General features: G+C 41.6%; 1 protein-coding gene across 2 annotated transcripts in view; it reads right to left on the minus strand.

Moving 5' to 3' along the window:
• Positions 1-22,394, minus strand: part of LOC102302526 (protein jagged-2) — a 50,389-nt gene that overhangs the window by 17,600 nt on the left and 10,395 nt on the right. For both annotated transcript variants that reach the window (XM_005948511.2, XM_005948512.3), the window contains exons 3-9: positions 14,713-14,770; positions 7,901-8,155; positions 7,115-7,175; positions 1,586-1,716; positions 687-806; positions 447-560; positions 195-308 (exon numbers count right to left, since the gene is read on the minus strand). In XM_005948511.2, the coding sequence (XP_005948573.1) occupies positions 195-308; positions 447-560; positions 687-806; positions 1,586-1,716; positions 7,115-7,175; positions 7,901-8,155; positions 14,713-14,770 (853 nt within the window). The remainder of the gene's footprint in view (positions 1-194; positions 309-446; positions 561-686; positions 807-1,585; positions 1,717-7,114; positions 7,176-7,900; positions 8,156-14,712; positions 14,771-22,394) is intronic.

Below are 22,394 nucleotides of genomic sequence, written 5' to 3' on the forward strand. Positions count from 1 at the left end.
ATTAGGATTTTAAAATTAAAATTATATAATATTATGAAGCTTCTACCTGAAAGACACTTAATTTAATTTGAAAAACACATCAATTTATGATGTTGTTGAGCACAAAAAAAAAAAAAAAAAAAGCTGCTCAAATGAGTGTATGATTCTCTTTCTTTAGAATACATCATTCATTAGATGGAGACAGACAGACATACCTATCTGGCAGGTCTTGCCTGTCCACTGTGGAAGACAGAGGCATTCGAAGCCGTTCTCCATGTCGATGCATGTCCCGCCCTGAGCACAGGGGCTGGAGGCACATTCATCAGTGTCTGAAATATAAGACGTATGTTAAAGCTACTATCACAGCCACAGTACTTAGTGTGGTACAGAAAACTATAGTTATATGCATCCATCTAAGTAATATTTGCCATACCTGGGAAATACCTAGACAGTTTAGCACCTCTCACCTTTAGCACAGGTTGGCCCAGTCCAGCCAGCAGGACAGTGACACTCAAACCCCGTAGGGACTTCATGGCACGTCCCTCCGTTGGCACAAGGGTTAGACACACAGGCATGCTCCGCTAAAAAGAAAGTCAAATGTCTAATTAGATTTTTATGTTTCTTTGGAGCTTTGTCCCAAATGTACTGTGGCCCAAAGCAAAGGTCTTTGAACCTAAATGTTTGGTGCGTTGTATTTAGACACTGACCGATTTCGCAGTTCTTGCCAGAGTAGCCATCCGGACAGGCGCAGTGGTATTCGTCTGGTTCCGTGTTCATACACGTTCCTCCATTCTTACAGGGCCGGTTGGTCCCACAGTAGTTCAGATCTGCACAGAGACAGAACAGTAAATTGTGTGTGTGAAGTGATATTTCTGGGAGAAGCTATCTGATAGATAACTAGCAGTAAAATTGTTACGTACGAAAGTCTCCCTGACCAAAAAATAATAATTAAATACTTTGAGGTGTCATTATTCTGCATCTCTGTGCTCTTTAACTTCCAAAACACATCAGCCACCATCACTTTTTTCCTACAAAATGATGAATTTATTCCATTTCTATCTCACTACCCTGCATCCTGACCAGTCTCACCATGAGGCCAAGATGAATCCAACAACAAAGGATCACAGTCCTACAGGAGCAACAGGTTTTCTTTATTTCCAAGACATTGGACAACTGAAATGGTACCTATTATGTCTGCTCACATTGTTGTCACAGTTATATTTTCTTTGATCACTACAACCCAAAGACATTTTTTATTTACTGACTAATTTTTAAGATCACAGCTTAAATAAACCTCGAGCATCTATTTAAGCAGTCGCTCCCTCTGCAAGCCACTTGTCAACCCAGCTCCTTATTTCACGCTATTCATGTTGTTTCTGACTTAATTAATTCTATTCAGGTTATATGCTGCCGCACTCCCCACAATACGGAGGTATACTGCCACATGTCAATTAGTGCACACAGAATAAGAATCCTGTGTTGACTAACATGGTCCCGTCAGAGCTAGCGTCTGTAATAAATAACCGTAAGGATTGTTTGTCTTGGAAATTCTGGCTATGGTAAAGATGGATATCTTAGATCTTAGAAAACATATTTAACTTCTGACCTTTATCACATAGCAGGCCTCCCCAGTTCTTCTCACAGTTGCACTGCCAGGGCTGCTTGCAGGTACCATGAACACAGCCTGGGTATGGCAAGCACTCCTCACACAACGGACCCTGCCAGCCGTAGTTACACCTGCAACACAGAGAAAAGAAATGTCCTTATTTTAATTACCAAATACTTTTGCTGTTGATACAGACAGCACACCTGGGCAGCTGTTTTTGCCTCCTCGCTTCTTTCTTTTCCTCAATCAGGAGCAATATAAACCCGAAAACTGGGTACAGACAGTTAAGCTCCTGAGGACTGAAATACTTGTGCCATTACTAATAAATAAAAAGCACACAGAGAAGAGGGAGAACAGTTTGTGAGTGTATTTATTAGCAAAATAAGTGCCTCTTATTTCACACGCACAGTAAGAATGCGTTCTTAATAGCACAACCAGCTCGAGGGAGCATCAGGCACACAGACACGCTTAAAAATGTGAGGGGAAAGGGTGGGGGGGGAGGATTTAGCCTTGAGAAAGAGTGATAGTTACGTATTGATAACAATAAAGTCATTTAATACTTCTACAATGTCGGGAAACACAGAGGAGCACTTGATGTCATGCCATCGTGCCAGTGGGACATGGCTGGTGAACACGAGGGATGCTGCCGGGTGCCAAAAAAAGGGCAATTTATGGAGTTCAGAGAGGGAAGAATTCTGCATACATGAAGGGTCAGCAAGTACAAACATCACTGTACTTGACTCAGCCACACAGTACCACTGTGACACTGCAGCTGAACGCCACAGCAGGACAAAGCATCTTCATCGAGGTGAGTGACATGTTTGCTGCCACTCCTAATCTTAGAACATGCAGGGCCAAGGGACATTCCTGAGTGTGTTGTGTGTGTGGGTCTGCAAATATCCCGTCATGCTTACTTTCATGTGCACATTCATTCACATTTCCTACAAAGTTTCAGGTCAATTATTCAAAACTAGCTTATGTCTTACTGCTGTAGCACTTATATATGAAATGTGACTTCACTGCTAATATAAAAGTCCAAAAGTGACATATAATGTCTCATCAGAAGTCTTCAAATTGTTCATTTTGCTAACATATTTGTCCAAAACTCCCAAGTATTAAGTATTAGCAAAAAAACCCTGCACTTTTATTAGAGTTAAAGCCTTCCTTGGTGTATAATACGACTTATATCATCAGAGGCAATACTGTAATCTACAAAATACTGTCGATAAAAGAGAAAAGTGACCTTCTAAGAGCCCGCCCATTTTGTTTGTTTTGTGCATTTCTTCACACAGACGTCATGCACGCCGTGTCTGCTCTCTGCCCTCTTCCTGTGCCGTGAGCGTGGCTTGAGGGCAAACTTGGAACGGGTGTTTTTTTGTGGAACGAGGCTTAGTCGTCTCGAAGCAGAGGCCGGCACAGGGTTAGCTAATCTGTTGGTATATGGCAGCGCTCTGTTATTCCAAGGCCAGCGGTAACCTTGCCCCACCTGTCCTGTCATTTCTCCGTTGGGGCTATTTTGGGGCCCGCAAAACCCACCTCCCCACCCAACCAGCCCTCCTCTCCTTCGACTCTCACGAACACTTCAAAATGGAAGCCGACCAAAAGACCAAAAGGCAGCGAAATGGGTCTCTATAGCCTCCTGTGATGTGCTGTAGTACTTTGGGACAATGACAGACGGGACAGCACTCAAAAAAAAATGTGACTGGGCCCTGGCGTCCAGGAAAACTATCAGAAACCAAAAGAATAAAGCCTATTTGACCCAGGATCACATTTATTATGGTAGCTAATTTCAAATTTTGCTCTAACGGTCTTTAAACTCAATTCATGCAAAATGCTAACAACATATTTTCTGTAGCTGGTGACCTTTCCTATTAAATGAGCTTGGAATACCTGTGTGGGGTATCAGGCAAACAGAGTCACACTTAAAACAAAGAAAGAAATGGAGCAGTGACCAAGTTCTGATTACATCAAAACATGCACAGACAGTTTGGTCTCATGCACAACTTGCAAGTAGAAATGTTTTTAACTGTATGCATGACTGCAATTTTCATCTGATCTCGCTCTGTATTTGCAATTCACTTATGCATATGTGTGTGTTTGTGTGTCTGGGAGACAGTGCTATGTATTGTTTACTACTGTATGCAGTGTTGTCCGGCTCTGCGGTTGGCAGTAGTGCCCTGCACACTGTCAGCGGTGGCAGAGCGGACAGCCTGTCTGGCTGCAGTGTGGGAGAGCAGGGAAATGGTTTCGGGCAGCCACAGGCCAAGGGTGGCATTACCCACAAGCACCGTCACTGGGCTGCTGCTGTCCCATCAATGGAGGGGGCCGTGGGGGCCAAGCCAGGGCCTAAAATATCCCTCCTTTACCACAAAACCCCACGCCCCGCCGCTGCCCCTCAGACAAACCACACCCTGAAGACGGGACGGTGGGCCGAGGTAGAGGGGGCTGTGTGTGTGAGTGTCCGTGTGTGGGACCGCTGAATTATTTACAGGCAAGTCTCGCGCCCAAATCCAGCAGACGGACTTAGCCTGCTGTTGCCTAGCTACATGTTTAGTAGTGTCACATGAGGGAGCGTAGGTTGTGAATGCGCTGTGTGTAAGAAACAAGATACCAAACACACATTTTTAGTTTCCTTCTGCCAGGCTGAGATGCTTTTTTTCCCCCTGTTTCTTTCTCTTTTCTCTTCCCTCAAAATTTCCCAGACATTAACCCAGCAACTACTTCTTCTTCTGTTTTTTTCCTCCTCTCTGAAATATAAAATGTTTTGACCACTATGAGTCGGGTTTTCTCTGTTCTATCATGGGGACAAAAGAATCGGGGTTTAATACTTCTTCTGACATCACATTCGCTCTAACTTGTTCGGTATGCGTTCGCCCTGACACGGTTTTCTATTTGAATCATATTAATACAAGCCCGTTTGTTTTGCGAGATCGCATTACGTGTGATTTTTATGGAGCTTTCAATCAATTTGCACCTGACACCACAGGCTGAGCCACACTGTAACGTTTGACAGGCGCATATTTGCGGCTTAGGTGGCTGTCTTCTGAATCAACGGATCCTCCGTGTACGTTATTAGATTTACGTGTTTTGTAAACAGTGAAATTGGATTTTTAATTAAAGGGCCTGTATCATCCACAATTTTCATTGCATCAAAATAAAGTGGAAGTGGCTGGATCCATTTAAGACTTTTCCACTGACTCCATTGAAAGGGGGCTAATTATGTTTTACCTCAAGTAATGAAGGCAGTGTATACGCAAGTGATCCCCATGAGCCAAAAGGTCATGAGAAGACTTCAGACTGCTCTAAACGTGAAGTTTTATACAGTTTTTTTTCCTCTTGGACCTGTATGATGTCAAAGACAGGGGATACCCTTAGTAGGTTAGTCTCACAGGAGCCCCACTCACCTGCTATTATCCAGTAAGAAAGTTGGCTTAAAGAGAAGGCATAGTTAGCTAAAATACCTTGTTTTAGAAGGTGGATTAAATTAAATTAAAGATCGATTAAGGCTAAAGTACGAAGTTGGTGTGATAGACAAGAGACTGTTTGTTTTTCTTCCGAATAAATTGTGACATAGATCAGCATTTCAACCTTAACATTGATATATAATACAAATAAATCCTTCTAATGCAATTCATTTCATAATTCATTTCATATCAGTTTTTCTGTGCTCAAGAGTGTTACGTTTATTGTCAGGTGTGTCTGTTTTAGTTTTATTCTCACACAGTTAGGCTTACAGTTTTGTTATGTGTTCGCATAAATGTGAACTATCTCCCGACTCTCTCTTTCTCTTTTGCTTCTTCTCTTTCTCAGCGCTGCGCGTATGTGCGCACCTGACGGCGACGAAGCTCCAAATCACATGTTGAGGCACATTCCAGGGTGTTGCTTTCTCTTACAATCCTCTGGCCATTTTCAATGAGAAATGTCAGCCTCATCAAACCTAATCAAACCTGCCACAGTGTAAAACCCTAACCTCCCTCCCTTCTGTCAACGCTGCTCTTCTGATGTTTCCAAATACTTGGCACTATGTGTGTTTGTGTGTGTGTGTGTGTGTGTGTGTGTGTGTAGTTTAGCTTTTTAAAGCTTGTGTTCCACTCTGTCTAAATGTACAGTTCAGTTCCAAATGTAATCAAATCTAAATATCTCTCTGCTGTTCACATAACTGTAAACGCTTCATCAGCCTTTTTTGAATGCTTGTTGCTTTAAGCAACAACACTGTAGCTAGTGTAGAAGTACTGGTCTAATACTTTTCATGAACACACGGGAGCCATGAAATACAATTTTTTTGGAGCAGTAGCATCTCTGATTTGTTGTATTTGGTATCTCATAGAACGTTCATCCAATGAATTATCAAGGCTAAATTACTCAGGTAAAGTACAGCCAATCGCTAGCTGCCAATCACTAGACAACAGTGTGTGTTCTCCAACTGGTTTAAAAATGTTTTCTGAGAGTTGTTGGTAGTTGGAGAACATGAACAACTTTTTTAACTTGTGGTCAGCCAAATCTTTTACTTTGAAGATGATCATTGTTCACTTCCTTTTTTTATGAGATTGAGGTATGCAGACAAATCGACATCTTTCAAGAAACTGACGTGTGACTGCATCTGTTAGTGACCAGCAATCTGCCCACAAGAACCACTCAGAGAATACATTTTTTTTCTCCTAGTGACTCAAGATTGTCAGGGGGTCGATGACATGTCCCTTAGCCTGTGTCAACCAAAGCATAATGAAGGTTATTTGTAGTGAGGTAAGTTCTCTTGGTTTTGACACGTAAAATGTCATTTAAGTAATTGGTATTTCTTATTTCATGTACTTTGTGTTGTTTGTGTAAATGGACTTCATTGCCTTATTATATATTTATATTTGAGGTACTCACAGACTATGTATTGACCTATAATTTGAGTTACCATTAGCAACCAGTGACACTGCCCTCAATGCCCCCTGTCTTTATCCCCGCTTGCTGTCTGTAGCTTTGTGCGCGGAATCCACACTTCCTAACATAAGAGTGCCAGCCATAACAAGATCCAGGATAGGAAGAGGTGATGTGGGCTCCAGACACTGGAAGAGGGTGGTGGAGGGAAGGGACTGCGGGGAGGTACGGTGCCTCTCTGTTGCTGGAGAAGGATGAGGAAGGAAACATGGAAGAAAAAACAAAAAAAAAACAGGCTGCTTTCTCTCTTTCTGTGTGCGGGCAAGAGCAGGCCAGCTTTAGAACAGGAAGCAGAACAATAGCTTCTGGATCAGAGTGGAGCTGAGGGATGGAGGTGGAGGAATGGGGGGCAATGCATCAGACTGGGATGGGGGAGTTAAGAGTGATGCGGGGTTAGGCTGCTTGGTATGTTATTAACAACCCCCTCACCCACTCACCACTCTGTTGTGTCAGGACTGTTATTCTCATTAACTCCCTATGTGTTGGAGGTGGAGGTGGTGGTGATGGGGTTTCCATCCAAACAAGAACATATTTTCCATCACTTGACAACAATGCTGTAAGAGAAACAAAGAGGTGCATAAAAAAAAACTAGAGGTGACTTACTTGCATTCTCCTGGCACATTACAAATCCCGTGGATGGGGCTGCAGCCTTGTTTGCAGATGGCTTTTGAGAAGGAAAAGAGAAAACGACATGTATGGATTTGTCCAAAAATTGTGAAAAACTCTTTTATTTAAAAGCATAATAAAGCTAACATAAAGCATTTGAATTCTTTTGAGCTTTCAGTCATTAAAATGTCCTTCCTTAGCCCTCCTTGCTCGTGAAAATGCAGAGAAACTGTTGTGACAATAGATGGATGAACTGTCAAGACAGCTGAAGGTGCCTTCAGCAATGGCAGGAATTTCCAGACATTCTTCACATTCTTGCAAAGTGACATTTGACACGAATTTCCGTGAACTTCTGAATTTCATCCAAAAAGGGCAATAAGGAAGGAAAAACTGAGGATCCACGTGATCACAGTAAGCTTGGATGAGGAGTGTTTATTTGAACCTGGCTGCTTTTGGCTTTCCAGAAGTGGTAAGTAATTAAAAAAAACATTTAAAAACAAAGTGGAAAAGGATGCCAATGAGAGCTTCTGAAAGACAGTTTTGATTCATTTTGATTCATTGCACATATACCAGTACTCCCCCATAAAAAGTGCTGCGATTTCACTATGAAATAGTGAGAAATAGATACATTATTAACTGGTTATGACACAGAAGATTTAAGGTTTAGATTGCATTATTTAGTTAATTATTAGTTAAGGATTAATTATTTTTATTTTCTTGTTAACATTATTACATGGTAGATTGTGTTGCTGTTTGCACTTTGACTGATATATTTTTTCCTACCTTTGTTGCAGTCAGGCCCTGTCCAGCCCTCCATACATTCTTGGTTTCCAGTTTGGTCGCACACATAATGGCCGAAGTAGTCATTGCGTGGACGGCATACTTTATTGCATTTGGTGCCATAGTAGTTTTCATCACAGCGCACACGGATGGTGTAGCCAATACTAGCAATCAAAGTTTTATATTCCACCACTTGTTTCTCCTCTCCAGGGTTAATCATCCCTCTGTGGATGCTGCGCACTATCAGTAGCTCATCATCTGGACAAAGCAAAAACAGATGATACAGAAACAGATGTTAAAAAAATGCTATGACAAATTATGCTTGTTATTTACTCAGTGGACAATTTTTCCTTTTAACTAAAAAAAACCTGCAGCTCATGGAAACAACGTCAGTCGGTTTTCACAGGGTTATCTCTCCCAGCTTTTTAGGTCAATATAGCTGGTTGCCAACTGCATAGCAATGGAAGATTCACAATACTGAATGATGAATTCTTGAGGCCCCAGTGCAGAGCCCTGTGGTACTCTGTGACTAACTTTCCTGTCGCTAAACTGACTAAAATCAAGTGGCGTCATTAGTGCTGTTTATATGTTAAAATGTGCACTAATTCCTGACAGATTATCTTTGCTACAGTCACAACTTGTACTGTGAAAAAATCCAAAGCCTGTCAACTGGTGATGCAGTTCAAATTTTGCCTCGCATGGTATACGTGGACAGACTTCCTTTCGCAGTCTAGGAAAAGTTGAAGTAGTGATTCATTTTCACGTATACAGAAAAAGAACAAAAAACACAGAAATGCTCAAAAGATCTGATGTTTTGAGGTGTACAAGCTTCACTCTGTTCTATCAAGAATGTGGTAAAAGAAAAAATAAAAGTTGAGGAAAAAGAGTGAAAGAATCGGAAAATTAAGCAAGCACAAGCGAGGTCTGCGAGGGCTTGATAACCGAAATGCTTTTTCAGTTTTCCTGCTTGGTGAAATGCTTTTCAGGCCCCCTCCTCTCCTGCCACCCACTTTCAGGATATCCAGCTCGACTTCATCGGAGCCAGGCCGGAAATAATAAGAGACGGGGAACAGGCAAGGAAGGGCAACATAGGAAAGGCCCTTTAGCTCGTTCTCAAGGAACAGAAGCACCACGACCCAGCAGGCTTCTCTGCATTCTCTTGTTTTCAGAGAGTGACAAGGTGGAGATGGACTGAAAGACTCGTTTTTCTCTCCTGGCTCATAAGCTAAATGCTGACAATGCTATTAATGATATGTTTCCATTAGAACTTGGGTTGCCTTTAGTTTAGCAAAACTTTTCCTTCCAAAATGCAAATTATCTATGCAAAAAACAAAAAGCCCCAGAGATAGGACTACACCTTAACGTTTGTTTCAGATTTTCATTCAGTAAGTAAGCATTGAGTTTTCCTTTTTGGAATAGGGATGCGGTTGGCTTTTTTTATACATGTTTCGAGATCTATATAGTCATCTAAGCTGTCTCAGCTCAAGTGTCAGACACTCTTTAAACTAGCTTAGAATGCAATGTATTTTTTTTTTTAAAGTTGTGATGAGTCATGGGTAGATCTGAGCTGAGAAACCCAGGAGACTGGCCATAGTCACATGAAATGTCAGTCGCAGGGTTAGTCCCACCCTGTCTATTTTAGCCTATATGTGACATTATTTACAAAAAGGAACGTTGTGTTGCAATAAATAAACTCCAAGACTAAAGACTGAGACCATAAACTCATCAGGGGAGTGTTTACTCAGGTCACACATCGAGTGAGCAGTGGGGTAATTTTCTCATAGTTTTAACTTACAATCAGAGGCAGCAAAGGTGACACCCCCTGCTGGCCTTTAAAAGTAATGCACATTTAAAGCATTCCCATACTGACTTTAGATTACAGCAGGAAGGCATGTCCACCTTTACATTACTGGATTTAGCCACTTTTCACACCCCTTTAGTCATGGCAGAAGAATAAGACTGTGAAGTTGTGTTTATAAAATAACTTTTTAAAAAATATTTATGGTCAATAGTTATGGTAATATAATACCTTAAATATATTTGTGAACAACATTTACCCTACAATAGCTCAACTTCCTAAGTTAGACAGTGTAGAAAAATGACTGAAAAGCTAAAAGACCTAGAATCCTTTTTCACACTGTCCTGATTTACTGAGGCTCACTGTGAGTTAACACACTGCCACAGATTTCAGTCCCACACCCACCACCTGAAACACCCAGGCACTCACTCACTGCTGTTCATCTCCAGCAATTAGATATAAAAATATAGACCAATCATGAGCTCCCTCTGTAGTGGAGGAGACACACTAAGAGGGGCCGTTGTTACTAGGGAGAGCAGGCAAGGGAAGGCCATTTAAAAACCAGCTTACATAAACAACGAGGGGCTTCAGATCCGAGCAGCTGATCATGTCAAGAGCAGCACGATTGTCTTTGCTTTCAAAGAGAGGAATTAATTTTAAAAATGTAGAGTGATGGCTTTGTCCAACAGTTTCAGTTGTCAGGCAATGTGCGACACAGTTCATGGGACAGGAGAGCTTTAAGAGGGGCTGGGGGTCTTTGAACTTTGACCTCTTTCTCTACCTGACATCTAGCATTTTGCAGAAGTTGTTGTTACTGTTTTTTGTTTGAGTCTGCAAAATCTACACCTGTTTCCTCACAATTTCTCCAAACCAATTGTCTGAATAAGACACGGGGTTGTGACTACAGCTGAGCTGATAACAAAAATCAGAAAAGTTCTGCAATGTCTGTCCCAACTTTTCTTTCTTGCTTAAAGACACCAACAAACAGAACACCGAGAATGAATGCCAGCAGAGTGACGTGACTCTTACATTCTCCAGTGAAACCATGAGCTAACTGGTTGGCAAGGAGTTACTTTGCTTTGTGAACCATCTTCCTCCAGGTGTACCACCTAACGTTTACAGCCATTTGTCATCTCCCTACCTTCTTAAGGCAACTGTAATAAACCTGTTTTTTTCCCATAAATATTAATGGAGCAGTCCTCTCATCTGAGGATTTGTTGTGACCTGCTTGGCACTACAGACAGATCTGAGTTAAATGGCAAATTAAAGGGCAAAAAATGCACTAAATCAACTCCTTTCTTTGATTGCCAAAACTTTATCATAAATTATTCGATGACAGTTAATAGTTTGGCACAACTTAGCAAAAGACTCACTGATATTTCCCATCAGTGAAGAAGCAAATCATCCATTTTTGAAAGTTGAAATCATCACTATACGTGCAGAGACCTCTGCAGGTTTCCATTACATTCAAGATTTAAAGGGGAACCTCAAAAAACCACCGTCATCTCCATTCCAGACGTGCAGCTGGCTGATGTATTTTTAATACTTTTAGGACCAAAGCTGAGCTTATCTCTACAGAATGCTACCAGTGTTTTAGCATCATTCATACTACCATCCAATCAGTCTGACATGCATAATTCATAATTCTTCCCCAATACACCAACAATGCACCAGCTCTGATGCTCAATAACATCTCAGCCCTCTTTTCCCAAGGCTTTTCTGTTTTGCTCTGAAACAGGCGCGGGGGCGGGGGGGGCTTCCTGAAACATAAGCATCCTTTGCGAGGCCTTCTTTTTCCTGAGGCCTCTGCAACCTGCAGCCCAGGCCTGTTCATGCATACACTGAAACGCAGGCAAGGAAACTCCCCTCGTATGCTCTCAGAATATTTACCAGAAGTTGAGAGGAAAAATCGACACATTAGGACACGTCACACTTTAATGTTGTTGTTTAAGTGCTGAGCTGCTGATAAAGTGTTAGATATTTTGGGAAAAGAGCAATACTTCTCTCATTACTCTGAATTAAACAAAGGTAAGCCATGTTAATTATCCCATGACAGTGAGTCATGACACTGGACTTACCATCGAAGACTCTGTACGAAAGCAACCAAGGTTTGTGGTTTGAATTTGGATTTTTTTTTCTGATCATCAGTCTAAAAATAATCAATTCATAATGATATAAATAGCAGAAAATAATAAAGTAATTGACTATGCTTGCTGTTTAATGAACTGTAAAATAAAAGTAATAAAAAATGTATAATAATAAAAGCTTTTGTAAGATTTTAGACCATTTACAAAAATTCCACAGACCAAATCTGAAAAAGAACCAGTAGATTAATTAATCAAACCACTGTTTATTACACAATGGCCACTACAGACTGAAGTCTGGCCACCTCTCTGGCCAACCCGCATGACTAGGGCTGGCTGTGGCTCAGGAGGTTGTCCACTCATTGGAAGGGCGACCTCAGTCCCTGTACTTAAACTTAGCAGTTTGTTGAGGCTGGAAATGAAGAGGGACAGCCTAAATCATGCTCAGATTTCACCACCCCAGCAGATCCCTAACCAAACTCCAAGGACGATGCAACTGCTTTACACATGAAAAAAAAAAATACAGTACAGAGTAAACAGGGTTTGGGTTGGAAGATATTCAAAGCATTCATTTCTGGGCTCCTGGGCAAAGCTCAACTTGATTGGGACATCCCTACGTAGATTCCTATTCTTGTGCACGCCTGGGCACATGAGAACTTTCTCCTTCTCTATAATTATGCTACACTATCACTAATGTTTGCTCCACCTCCACCTGCTCCACTCTCACACACACACATACACAGCAGGATGCTGCAGGTTTGGGCCTGCTCTCTGACGTGCGTCGCGAAAATGTAGGAAATCCCAAAACGGAGGCAGAAAAGACAAGCGAAAGTAGGCAGATACACCGAGAAGTCAACACTTAATCCCCAAACAGCTTTGGAAAGACACTTGTGGTGGCTTCTCATTATATCATTAAATATCTATTTTTAGTTTGTCCAGTTTGACCTATAATTAAGCCCAAACTGTAAGCTTTCTCTCTTGACAGGACCCTCGACTGCTGACAGACTAACTGACAGATTCAGGACTGAAACCTGTGATCATGCAATGAGACTCAGACCAATTCTGCAAGACAAGACACGGCGGTCGACACATCAGCACCTCCTGCATGCCTGACTGCCTGTCACTACCTTAGAATACACGCCTCCCCTCCCGGGATAAGTAAAGCACCCCCCCTCCTGCCGCTGCACCATCACATCCAGCAAGCTAAAAAGTACTCGAATCACCGTCCACGCTGAGCCATAGCAGCCTGTCACAGTGATAGCAAAGTGGCGTGCGGTAGCCAGACAGCTGCCAGGATGCTAATTAGGAGGTAGCGAAAAGTGGGGGTGGGGGTCTGCAATTAATGGCTTAACGAGGCAATGCTCTCACAGACTTAATATAGAGGAGAGGCATAAACAGCCTGGGTGACCCCGAGAAGGGTAGAGTAACACAGTTTGTGTGTGCGTGTGTGGTTGATCATAGCAGTCATCTTCATTTACATTAATGTGAAAAGGTCATTTTACCTTCAATATTAGATGCAAACAAAGCCAAAGCTGTTTGGGGATCCTCACATTATGGACGAGCACCTCCTCTCTTTTAAAGCTATGCATCCATATCCATATGCTAGTATTGCATCCCATTAAGTTTATATCTTCTCTGGCCCGAGGTTTGCTCACTTTCTTCCTTTTCTGCGTTTATGTCTGATCTGCACTTACTGGCTCACCGACCTGCTAAGTGTTTACTGTCATTACTGTCTGCACGGCTATTCATGTCTCATCTGATGGCTGTGTGACCTGATTCATCTTGAGCTTTTTTTCCTCCCCACTATCACTAAGCATTTGTTTGTTTGGTTAACATTGTAAAATCTGGGCTTAACTATGGGAAAGCCTATAAATGATTCCATCATGAGTTAACACAAAGTTAATGTATTGAGTAAGAAGCTGTTCCTGTGGCATAAAAACATCACGTATGTAGCTAACAAAATACAGTCTGGATACGGGCTGACAACACCCAGAAAATAGGGAAAGGAGTGGTGCTACTCAGGCCTCCCTTCAGCTACACTCCTGATCTCATATAAATAAAATTGGACTGAATTTCAGCTGAATGGTTCACTCAAGGAGTTTTCTCCTCACTGCGTCTGTTCCTGCACGCATGCAACAAAAATGAAGCTAAAGCCACTGAATAAAGGGTTCTCAAGATTTAATAATGAACTTCAAATTTAGAGTGACACATCATCTTTAATTGTTCTAATGCATCTGTTTGTGTGATGGTGGTTTATGTTAGGAACAGCCATTTTTTTTGTAAGGTTTATAAGCATTTTATTGCATTTTTTCTTTATTCCTTGACACCAGCTGTGAATATTAAGAAGATTTTTATAGCTAGAACAAGAAGCTGAAAAATGAGAAGAAAAGCTCCCTTGTGGATGGATGAAATGTACAGCAGCTCCCCAGAGCCGTCATCGGCCCACATGACACACCTTGAGAACCCTGGCGCTAAATGAACCGGGTCCTGAATCAACTCCGGGAAAATAAAGCCAACAACGCTAACGAAGCGTTGTCTCCTAACCTAGATTGCATCCTTCAATTAACCTTCCTCACTATGGTGCTGGAAAACAAAGCCAAACAGAACTGAGACCAGAAGTGTGTAAACAGGATACAGCTGTGTACTAAAGAAATCTGGTGCTGGCAGGCAGGTCGGTTAGAAGCTTCACAAGTAGATTTGATCTTTCCAGTTCACACTGTCTGTGCTGATGTCTTGACAATGTTCAGTGAGTTTATCATAAATGAACTGTGCATTTATGCATTTATGCCCCTTGAACCATCCAAACAAAAAGAAGTCAGCTGATAATAATTCATTTTCTTGATTATTTAAAGATTTAAAAAAGCCTAAATGTCACTCTCTCATCATTGAGATAGATGGAAACGAAGGAAAGAACACTGAAAGGTGGACCTTACCATTGCTGTGTGTGCCGTTGTCCCTGTCCCACGCCTCCACTATCACAGTGAACGCTCGCTGAAACACAGAGAGGAGGAGAGACAGAGGTCATCACGGGGTGCACTAATACGGAAACATCACAATCAACTTTTCTGCTCAGACTCGTGCCCAGTTCATGATGTAGACATGGCACACGACAGTGAGTTTACACAGAAACCCAGATACGAACAGACACGGAAGACTGCTTTCAGAAACTGGCACACACACATATTTGGCACAGAAGGTGAGAAGCGGTGGGAAAATTTGTTTTGTTCCCACACTGCTGTCACTGATTACCTTCCGTGTAACCAGGGCTAGTTAAAAAGGGCAGCAACCTGATTATTCAAAAAAGAAAGCATTCACCTGGAAAGTAGCAACACACAGTTTCCATATGATCCTTTCAAGTTCAGTCAGATAGACATTCTCCTAATTACATTCTTTATATTTTTCTCTCTTTTTTTTCCGGATTCTCTGGAAGGTCAGCACCCCCAGAGCTGGCAGGTTTTTGATGACTTGCCAAAAGGCGGTTAAATGGACTATATTGATCTCCAATGGGGAAATATAATTTTCTTGCCTTTTCCACTGAAATCCCAACTGTGTCCCAACTTGTTTTAAATGTCTAGGAATGCATTAACCTATCAGGCATAACATTATGATTACTGACAGGTGAAGTGAATAACACTTATCATCATGTGTTAGAAGTGGGAAAAACGGGCAAGCCTAGGGATTTCAGTCTGACGAGGGCCAAATTCCAAAGGCTAGATGATTGCTCCAAAACTGTAGCTCTTGTGATGTGTTCCTGGTCCGCAGTGGTTAGTATTTATCACAAGTGGTCCAAAGAAGGAACAGTGGTGACCAAGAGTCTTTGATGCATGTGGTCTAAGTATAATAGTAGTATTTAGCTACTTAGATTATACACCCCCGCTAGAGTACTAAGATCATCTTCCCAGTCACTTTTTGTAAAGCCGAGATCCCAGCTGAAGACTAGAGGTGACCGAGCGTTTGCCTCGGATCTATGGAATAACCTCCCCATCACTATGCGCGAGTCTGATTCCATTCAATCCTTCAAATTGCGCCTATTTAGCCTCGCCTTTTCTACCAGTTAATGATTGTTTCTGGGTTAGTTTAATGCTTATTTCTATCTTCGGTCTATTCTGAACTACTTTTAATCATTTTTAAAATTCCTGACTGCTTTATCCTTTACATATATTGTTCTTTTATGCTTTTATATGCATTTCCTTTACTTTTGTGTTTTTAATGCCATTTAACATGCTACCATGTTGGTACTTCGCCATAGCCTTTATCCTCCCTGTTACCTCATCTTACTCTCTTGTAAGTTAAGCACTTTGGTACACCACTGGTTTTTAAATGTGCTATATAAATAAAGTTTGTTGTTGTTGTTGTAACAGATGAGCTGCTGTAGCAGTTAATACTGGTTCTGATAGGTGTCAGAATACACAGCTTGTTGTACATGGGGCTGCAAAGCTGCAGATCAGTCAGGATGCCCACGCTGACCCTTGTCCACCATCTAGACCACAGAGCAATGGAAGAAGGTGGCCTGGTTACTTTGACACATACAACCTCCCTAAGCACTGGTGCAGACCATGTACATCCTTTAATGGGAACTGTATTCCCTGATGGCTGTGGTCTCTTTCAGCAGGATAATGCGTCCAAAGCAAAGATGGTTCAGGAATGGTTTGAGGGGCACAACAATGAGTTTGAGGTGCTGACTTGGCCTCCAAGTTTCCCAGATCTCAGTCAAATTGAGCATCTGTGGGATGTGCTGAACAAACAGGTCCAATCCATGGAGGCCCCACCTCACAACTTAGAGGACTTAAAGGATCTGTTGGTAACATCTTGCTGCCAGATACCACAGCACACCTTAAGGAGTCTAGTGGAGTCCATGTCCAATGGGTCATGGGTGTTTTGGCAGCAAAAGGGGGACCAACACAGTATTAGGCAGGCGGTCATAATGCTATGCCTGATGGATGCATACTACTCTATTACTCTATCTGTTGTTTGGGTTTGCATGTTCAGGATGGTTACTATGCCTTTCTTTGGATTGTCTGTCATCCACAGAAATGAGGATTAAATTTGGATTTCTGTGTTAAATAATACCAGATAGAGTAAATGTCACAATCTGCTGAGTGCTAAACTGCAGGTTTATGTGTATAATGCGTGTGAAAGCCCAGCATGCCTGCACACTATGCCCTACTTTCCTGAAGAGATGGACTCCACTGTCCCACAGCAACAAACTCAAACTGTGGATTGTTTCAGGTGCAGGGCTATTTTTCCCCCCTCTCCCTTTTTTTTCACGTGCATCAGCAAACAAACCGAGATGGAGCTCGCTGTCTGTCATCTGCATGGGGCCAAGCAAGCAGCTGTGAGTTCCCATGACCCAAGTCTGACTCAGAGTGACTGAAGGCTGCAGGGAAGATTACAAGGGAGGTTACAAAGTGGCGCTAGGAGAGATTAAAGACGAAGCGCAAAAGACATGGGGTGAGGTAGAGCGCTCAGGTGCTCGGTGGTGCTTTAAACGTAATTGCGTGGTGTGAAGCTCTTTGGGTGGGTAGCTGAGAAAAGTCGTGGGTGAGACAAAAATACAAGTCAGATATTGCTCTTAGCGCTTGTTAGCACGTGTTTTTTAAATTTGTTTTTATTTTAGGGTGTGTTCATAACATGCAGGTTGGCGCCACCTCGAAAACAAGTCCAGAATCGAATGCTTCGTGGCAAATAGAGTGTGACTAAATAATTAATGACGTACTTGAAAACGAATCAAAAATTCATGTTCAGTTTTGTGGATAAGTTGTTTTATGCTCAACTAGAACACTAAACGAGTGTCACTGTTTCTTTAGTCTTATGGAGCTCTATTCAAGAAAAGTCTATCGACTAATTAAAGGGAAGAAACAAAAAAATTGCAGTGAATTGGCATTATATAAGGAGAACTGATTTTTTTTGATTATTCTAGAAATGAAATGTGACTATATTTTTTTAAAAATTACGCTTTTTCCCCCCTTTTTTCTTCACCCATTACATTTTTGAAGTAATCACCCCAGCACCAGGTAGACATTTTTATCTTTTTACTCTACACATCACGAACTGATTAATGTAAAAACTGTTGTATCTGATGTTAAAATCCTGGGTACATGAAAGGTAAAGCTCCTGTCTTTACCTCACATCTCTTTACCTCTCATCTTAATTCAATGAATGCGCCTACCTTACCAATCCTACATCTGAAAGTTGGAGCGATCTCAGGCATGCCTGCCAAATTAGCAACGCAATCAAATGTGGGAAAGTGGAAATGACATTAAACAAAGAGGTTTCGTAGCCGCAAGGTGTCTACGTAATGTCACAGAACTTCCAGAGAGAGCCAGAGGCATTGACAGGAGCATTTTCTTACAGGCTCTTTACACTCCCTCTGTGAGTGTAGGCATGTGTTACAGCATCACCACAAGGGACAGAAAGCCGCTACAGTTTTCCCAACTTTTATTTTGCAATGCAGCTATTACTACAATCGTTTGGAAGAGGATGAGCTATTCTACCCTGCGAGATAAAGACTGTAGCAGTAATATAAGCAGTCACAGTGTGAATGGATGAATGAGACATGTTGTATAGAGTCTATACGTAACCATCGCCTCTCTGGGCTCAAATATTAAAAAACAAGAAGGATTGTAAAAGAGGTAAAGTCTTCAACACCAGCGCAATTTTATTTTTACAATTTATTTTAACAAGATTAAATGTTGAGAAAAGATATTCAGCCATTGGTTTTTCAATGCTGAAGTGTTTGCTAGCACATAATCTAATAATTGCTCAGAGTTGTTCCAGTACTAATAATCCCCAAACTATGGCATCATTCTGAGGACAATCTGAGCACAAAGTGTCCAGATCATACCAGCTTCTTCTTCTTCGGTTCTTTAGATGACACAGTGGTGATTTATGAGCGCGTGAGAAGCAACAATTCTACTCTGACTGAACACAAGTGGACATTATCATAATCAATTTTCCCCTTGTAATCAATTTTAAATGTCACAGCCACTGACTTCCAGACAGATGGGGTTTTCTCCCAACCTCAGAGCACCTTGACATGAGTGCATGTGTGTTTCTGTATAAGAGTGTCTGTCATAGACTAAAGCAGGAGGCTATGTGTGTCACCGAAGGCCAGGAGCTTGAAGATCAAAGTGTCACGTCCCTGCAGTCTGCAGCGAGACAACCTTATCTGTGTGTGTTTGTGTCTGTGTGTGTGTGTGTGAGAGAGAGAGACATGAGGCTTGGGAGGGGAGGAAGGGAGTGTAAGGGTGCGTTGGGAGACACTTGACACCTCCTAACCAATTTACAGGAGTCAGAGGGATTTGAGTTTTCATTAGGCGAGGAGAAACCAGCCCACTCCTCACCGCCTTCACCTGTTCAATGAATAAATTACTGCCTCACCACGGCAGGAACAGCCGCCAGCGACACACAACTCTGCTGAGAATAAACTGTACAGTCTGGAGCTGCTCGACACGCTGCAAATTATGTGTATCATACGCACTAACAAGCTTTCTTCCATTGAACTGCAGCCACTAGAAAACTTGGAGTTCTCGCTTGGATAATCGAAGTCACCCTGATTTTACTTTTCCATTCCCAGAAGGGAATTCCAACTTTTTATAAAACTGATTCAGGGAGTAAACTGAAAAAAATATGCAGTCTACAACAGCGCAGTCTCAATCTGAGTCTTTTGGAGAACCCTCTGAACGCACTCAGCAGTGTGTGTAATATTCTTGAAACAAATTAAACTGCACTACAAGCCATAAGAGAAGCTATTGTGCAGATGAAGTGGTGCCAGTACTATAAAACTAAGGCCAGAAGATCATTCACTGTTAAGAACTCCTAATACTACTAGAGTAGGTTTGCATTATTCACAGCAATAATCAAATAAGCTGTATTTTTCTCACTGCGTATATCTGAAACAAGATGTTTTAGCTTCCTTCTCCTCTTTTTAAGCCAACTTTTTCTGATTGGCAGCTACTTGAAAACAAAATACTGCAAAAGGTGGGTGTGTCAACAAAATCTCTGATCACCATAATAGGGCGTTCCCCTCTCACTGACATCATAAAGAGCCGGGAGGAGAAAAAACTATCCAAAACAGAATATTTGGGGCAGGATGAAACCTGTAAGGTGAGGTAAAATCATAAAACTTATACATGTGCACAAATTGGTTCGTTTGCTGTATTGGTTTCTGTGCTTTATGTCAGGTTCTGAGTGTAACTTCATATAGTTAGAGTAAATACAGTATATTTGAGCTTACATAAATGCAGCATAATTAAAAATGAATGTTACCACCTTGTCTTGTCTCCCTCACCTCATGCCCCTCCCTGAGCCTGGTTCGTCCAGAGGTCTCTTCCTGTTAAAAGGGAGTTTTTCCTTCCCACAGTCGCCAAGTGCTCGCTCAAAGGGAGCCACCTGATTGATGGGGTTTCTCTGTGTTATTACCTGTAAAGTCCCATGAGGTGACTGTTGTAGCAATTTGGCAATAAATAAATAAAATATAATAGAACAACTGAACTGAAGGATGCATTCTTATTCAGTAATACCTCAGGGGATTCATTTGGAGGCAGCAAACTGAACAGCTGAAACTAACAATTACAACTAACGACCATTTTGGCTCCAGTGGGCACCTCTAACAATCATTTAATTTACTTCCACTTTAATTTTGGAAATCCTTATAAAGGATTAGAAAAAGAAAGAAAGAAAGAAAGAAAGAAAGAAAGAAAGAAAGAAAGAAAGAAAGAAAGAAAGAAAGAAGAAAGAATATCACAGCACAAACCCTTCAGAAGAACTCAGGAGCTAAAAACAAATATCAAAAGCCTCCATGTGTGAACAGTCAAATAAATTAAAAGCAGAGTGCAGTAATGTAAAAATAATACCACAAGGATGTTGCATAAAAGATGTGCAACAACAATTTTTGAAAAACTTCCACAGTCACAGGTGGAGCATAATGACGAGGAATGTTCTTTGAACTGAAACTCACAACAGCCAGGAATTGTTCACAGCAAAAGGAGTAAAAAAAAAATCCAGAGACCCAATTAACAACTTTTCCAGAGTTGTGATCTGAGGAAGAAGAAAAAAAATAAAAGCAGCAGCAACACCTGTCACGTCACACCTGTTAGTCTATTGACATGAATAAAACATGTTGCTCCCGGCAGAGAGGGGCTCGGATGGTTAATTTAGCACGTTATTAACAGAACGAGCCCAGCACCCCTCCACCCACTACCACCTCTTCTCTCTAAGGAGGCCTCAATGTGCCAACCCTCCCCGAGGAGGCCTCGTTCAGACAGCAAATCTAATCAAAGCTAATCTAATCAGGTCTTTATACTGGAGCTGCAGAATGGTGAAATGACCCAATTCACTTTTCCCACACCAAACGCGTGAAAAGCTATTTCTGTCGCTCCAGGTCACGCCGCCTCCTCCGGCAACAGAGAGGAATTCTGTGAATTTGCCTTTCATACTGAATCAATAGCACGTATGTCTGAGGGAGAAAATACCACCTTAAATCCATTAGTTAGTCCTAAGTGATATAACTAAGAAAGAAATGTGACTTTCTCTAATCATACCTCTACAGTAAGGTTATACGATGCTTCTCCAAATTTCCACTGAACGCTGAAAGTCAGAGCATGTACAGAGATAAAAATCTGAGTTTTTATTACCACCTCATCAAACCGTCAGAAGCTGCCGCTGGCTGCACTTACTCAGCCACTGTGCATGTACATCTGTGTATCACAACCACAAGTGGGGGACTCTGATGTTTTCTCATGTTTTACTGCATTATCTCGGAGTACTAGCACAATCGCTCGTCTCTTAACTTGTGATCTTGGAGGAGCACAATAGGTATCTGTGCATCCGAGTCTGGATGCAGTCTGTAGAGTGAGTATGAGTGAAATTTCAATTGTGCAGATTCTCCAAACTTTGCACTGATTTATTGTAAGGAGTGTGTCTGTGATTAGCTCAAATGCTTGGCTGAAGCTACTGATTTGATTTGTAAACACAGTGAAGTGCTGGAAAAGACCAGAGAGAGAGAGCCAAATTCAGACCAACCATGGCCGTAAAAGTCCACAGTGGCTCACTGAACAAATCCACTGGGTTTACTTATTTTTTTATTTATTACAACCTACTGATTTCCGAAGTGAGCTGAAGCGAAATATAAGTGTGTAGATACTGTGGTGGGTTCCTTGGGTAATGTGCAGTTCTAGATGTGTAAGTGGCAGCAGGCTATTTTCAGAGGAAAGCTAAGCTAACACGTCGAAGACAAACAAGAACAGCTTGAGAAAAGTTTAATTTTATACAAATATTGGAATATCAGATACAGAGAGAAAAGAAACGGCACACATGTATCCATACAGCGTGAAGAAAAGCTGGAAAGATGAGTTTACTTTGCTGATGCACAGACGATTTGTTAATTATATGATGACTCCTTAATCACATTTAATGATGCCAAATGTTTGTATGCTATAGCTTCTCCAACATGAGGTCTCGCAGCTTGTTGTTAGGTGACAAATCTGAAACAAAGGCTGAAATCTCAACACAAATGTCCACCATACAGAATCATAATTCACGATGTCCAGTGGCCATGTGCAGCCGTTAATACCCAATTAAACGATGCTAGTCTGGTGAAAGCTATACTGTTCAA

Source organism: Haplochromis burtoni, unplaced genomic scaffold (assembly GCF_018398535.1).
Source record: "Haplochromis burtoni strain Fernald_Lab_line unplaced genomic scaffold, NCSU_Asbu1 Contig_605, whole genome shotgun sequence".
NCBI classification, from domain to species: domain Eukaryota; kingdom Metazoa; phylum Chordata; class Actinopteri; order Cichliformes; family Cichlidae; genus Haplochromis; species Haplochromis burtoni.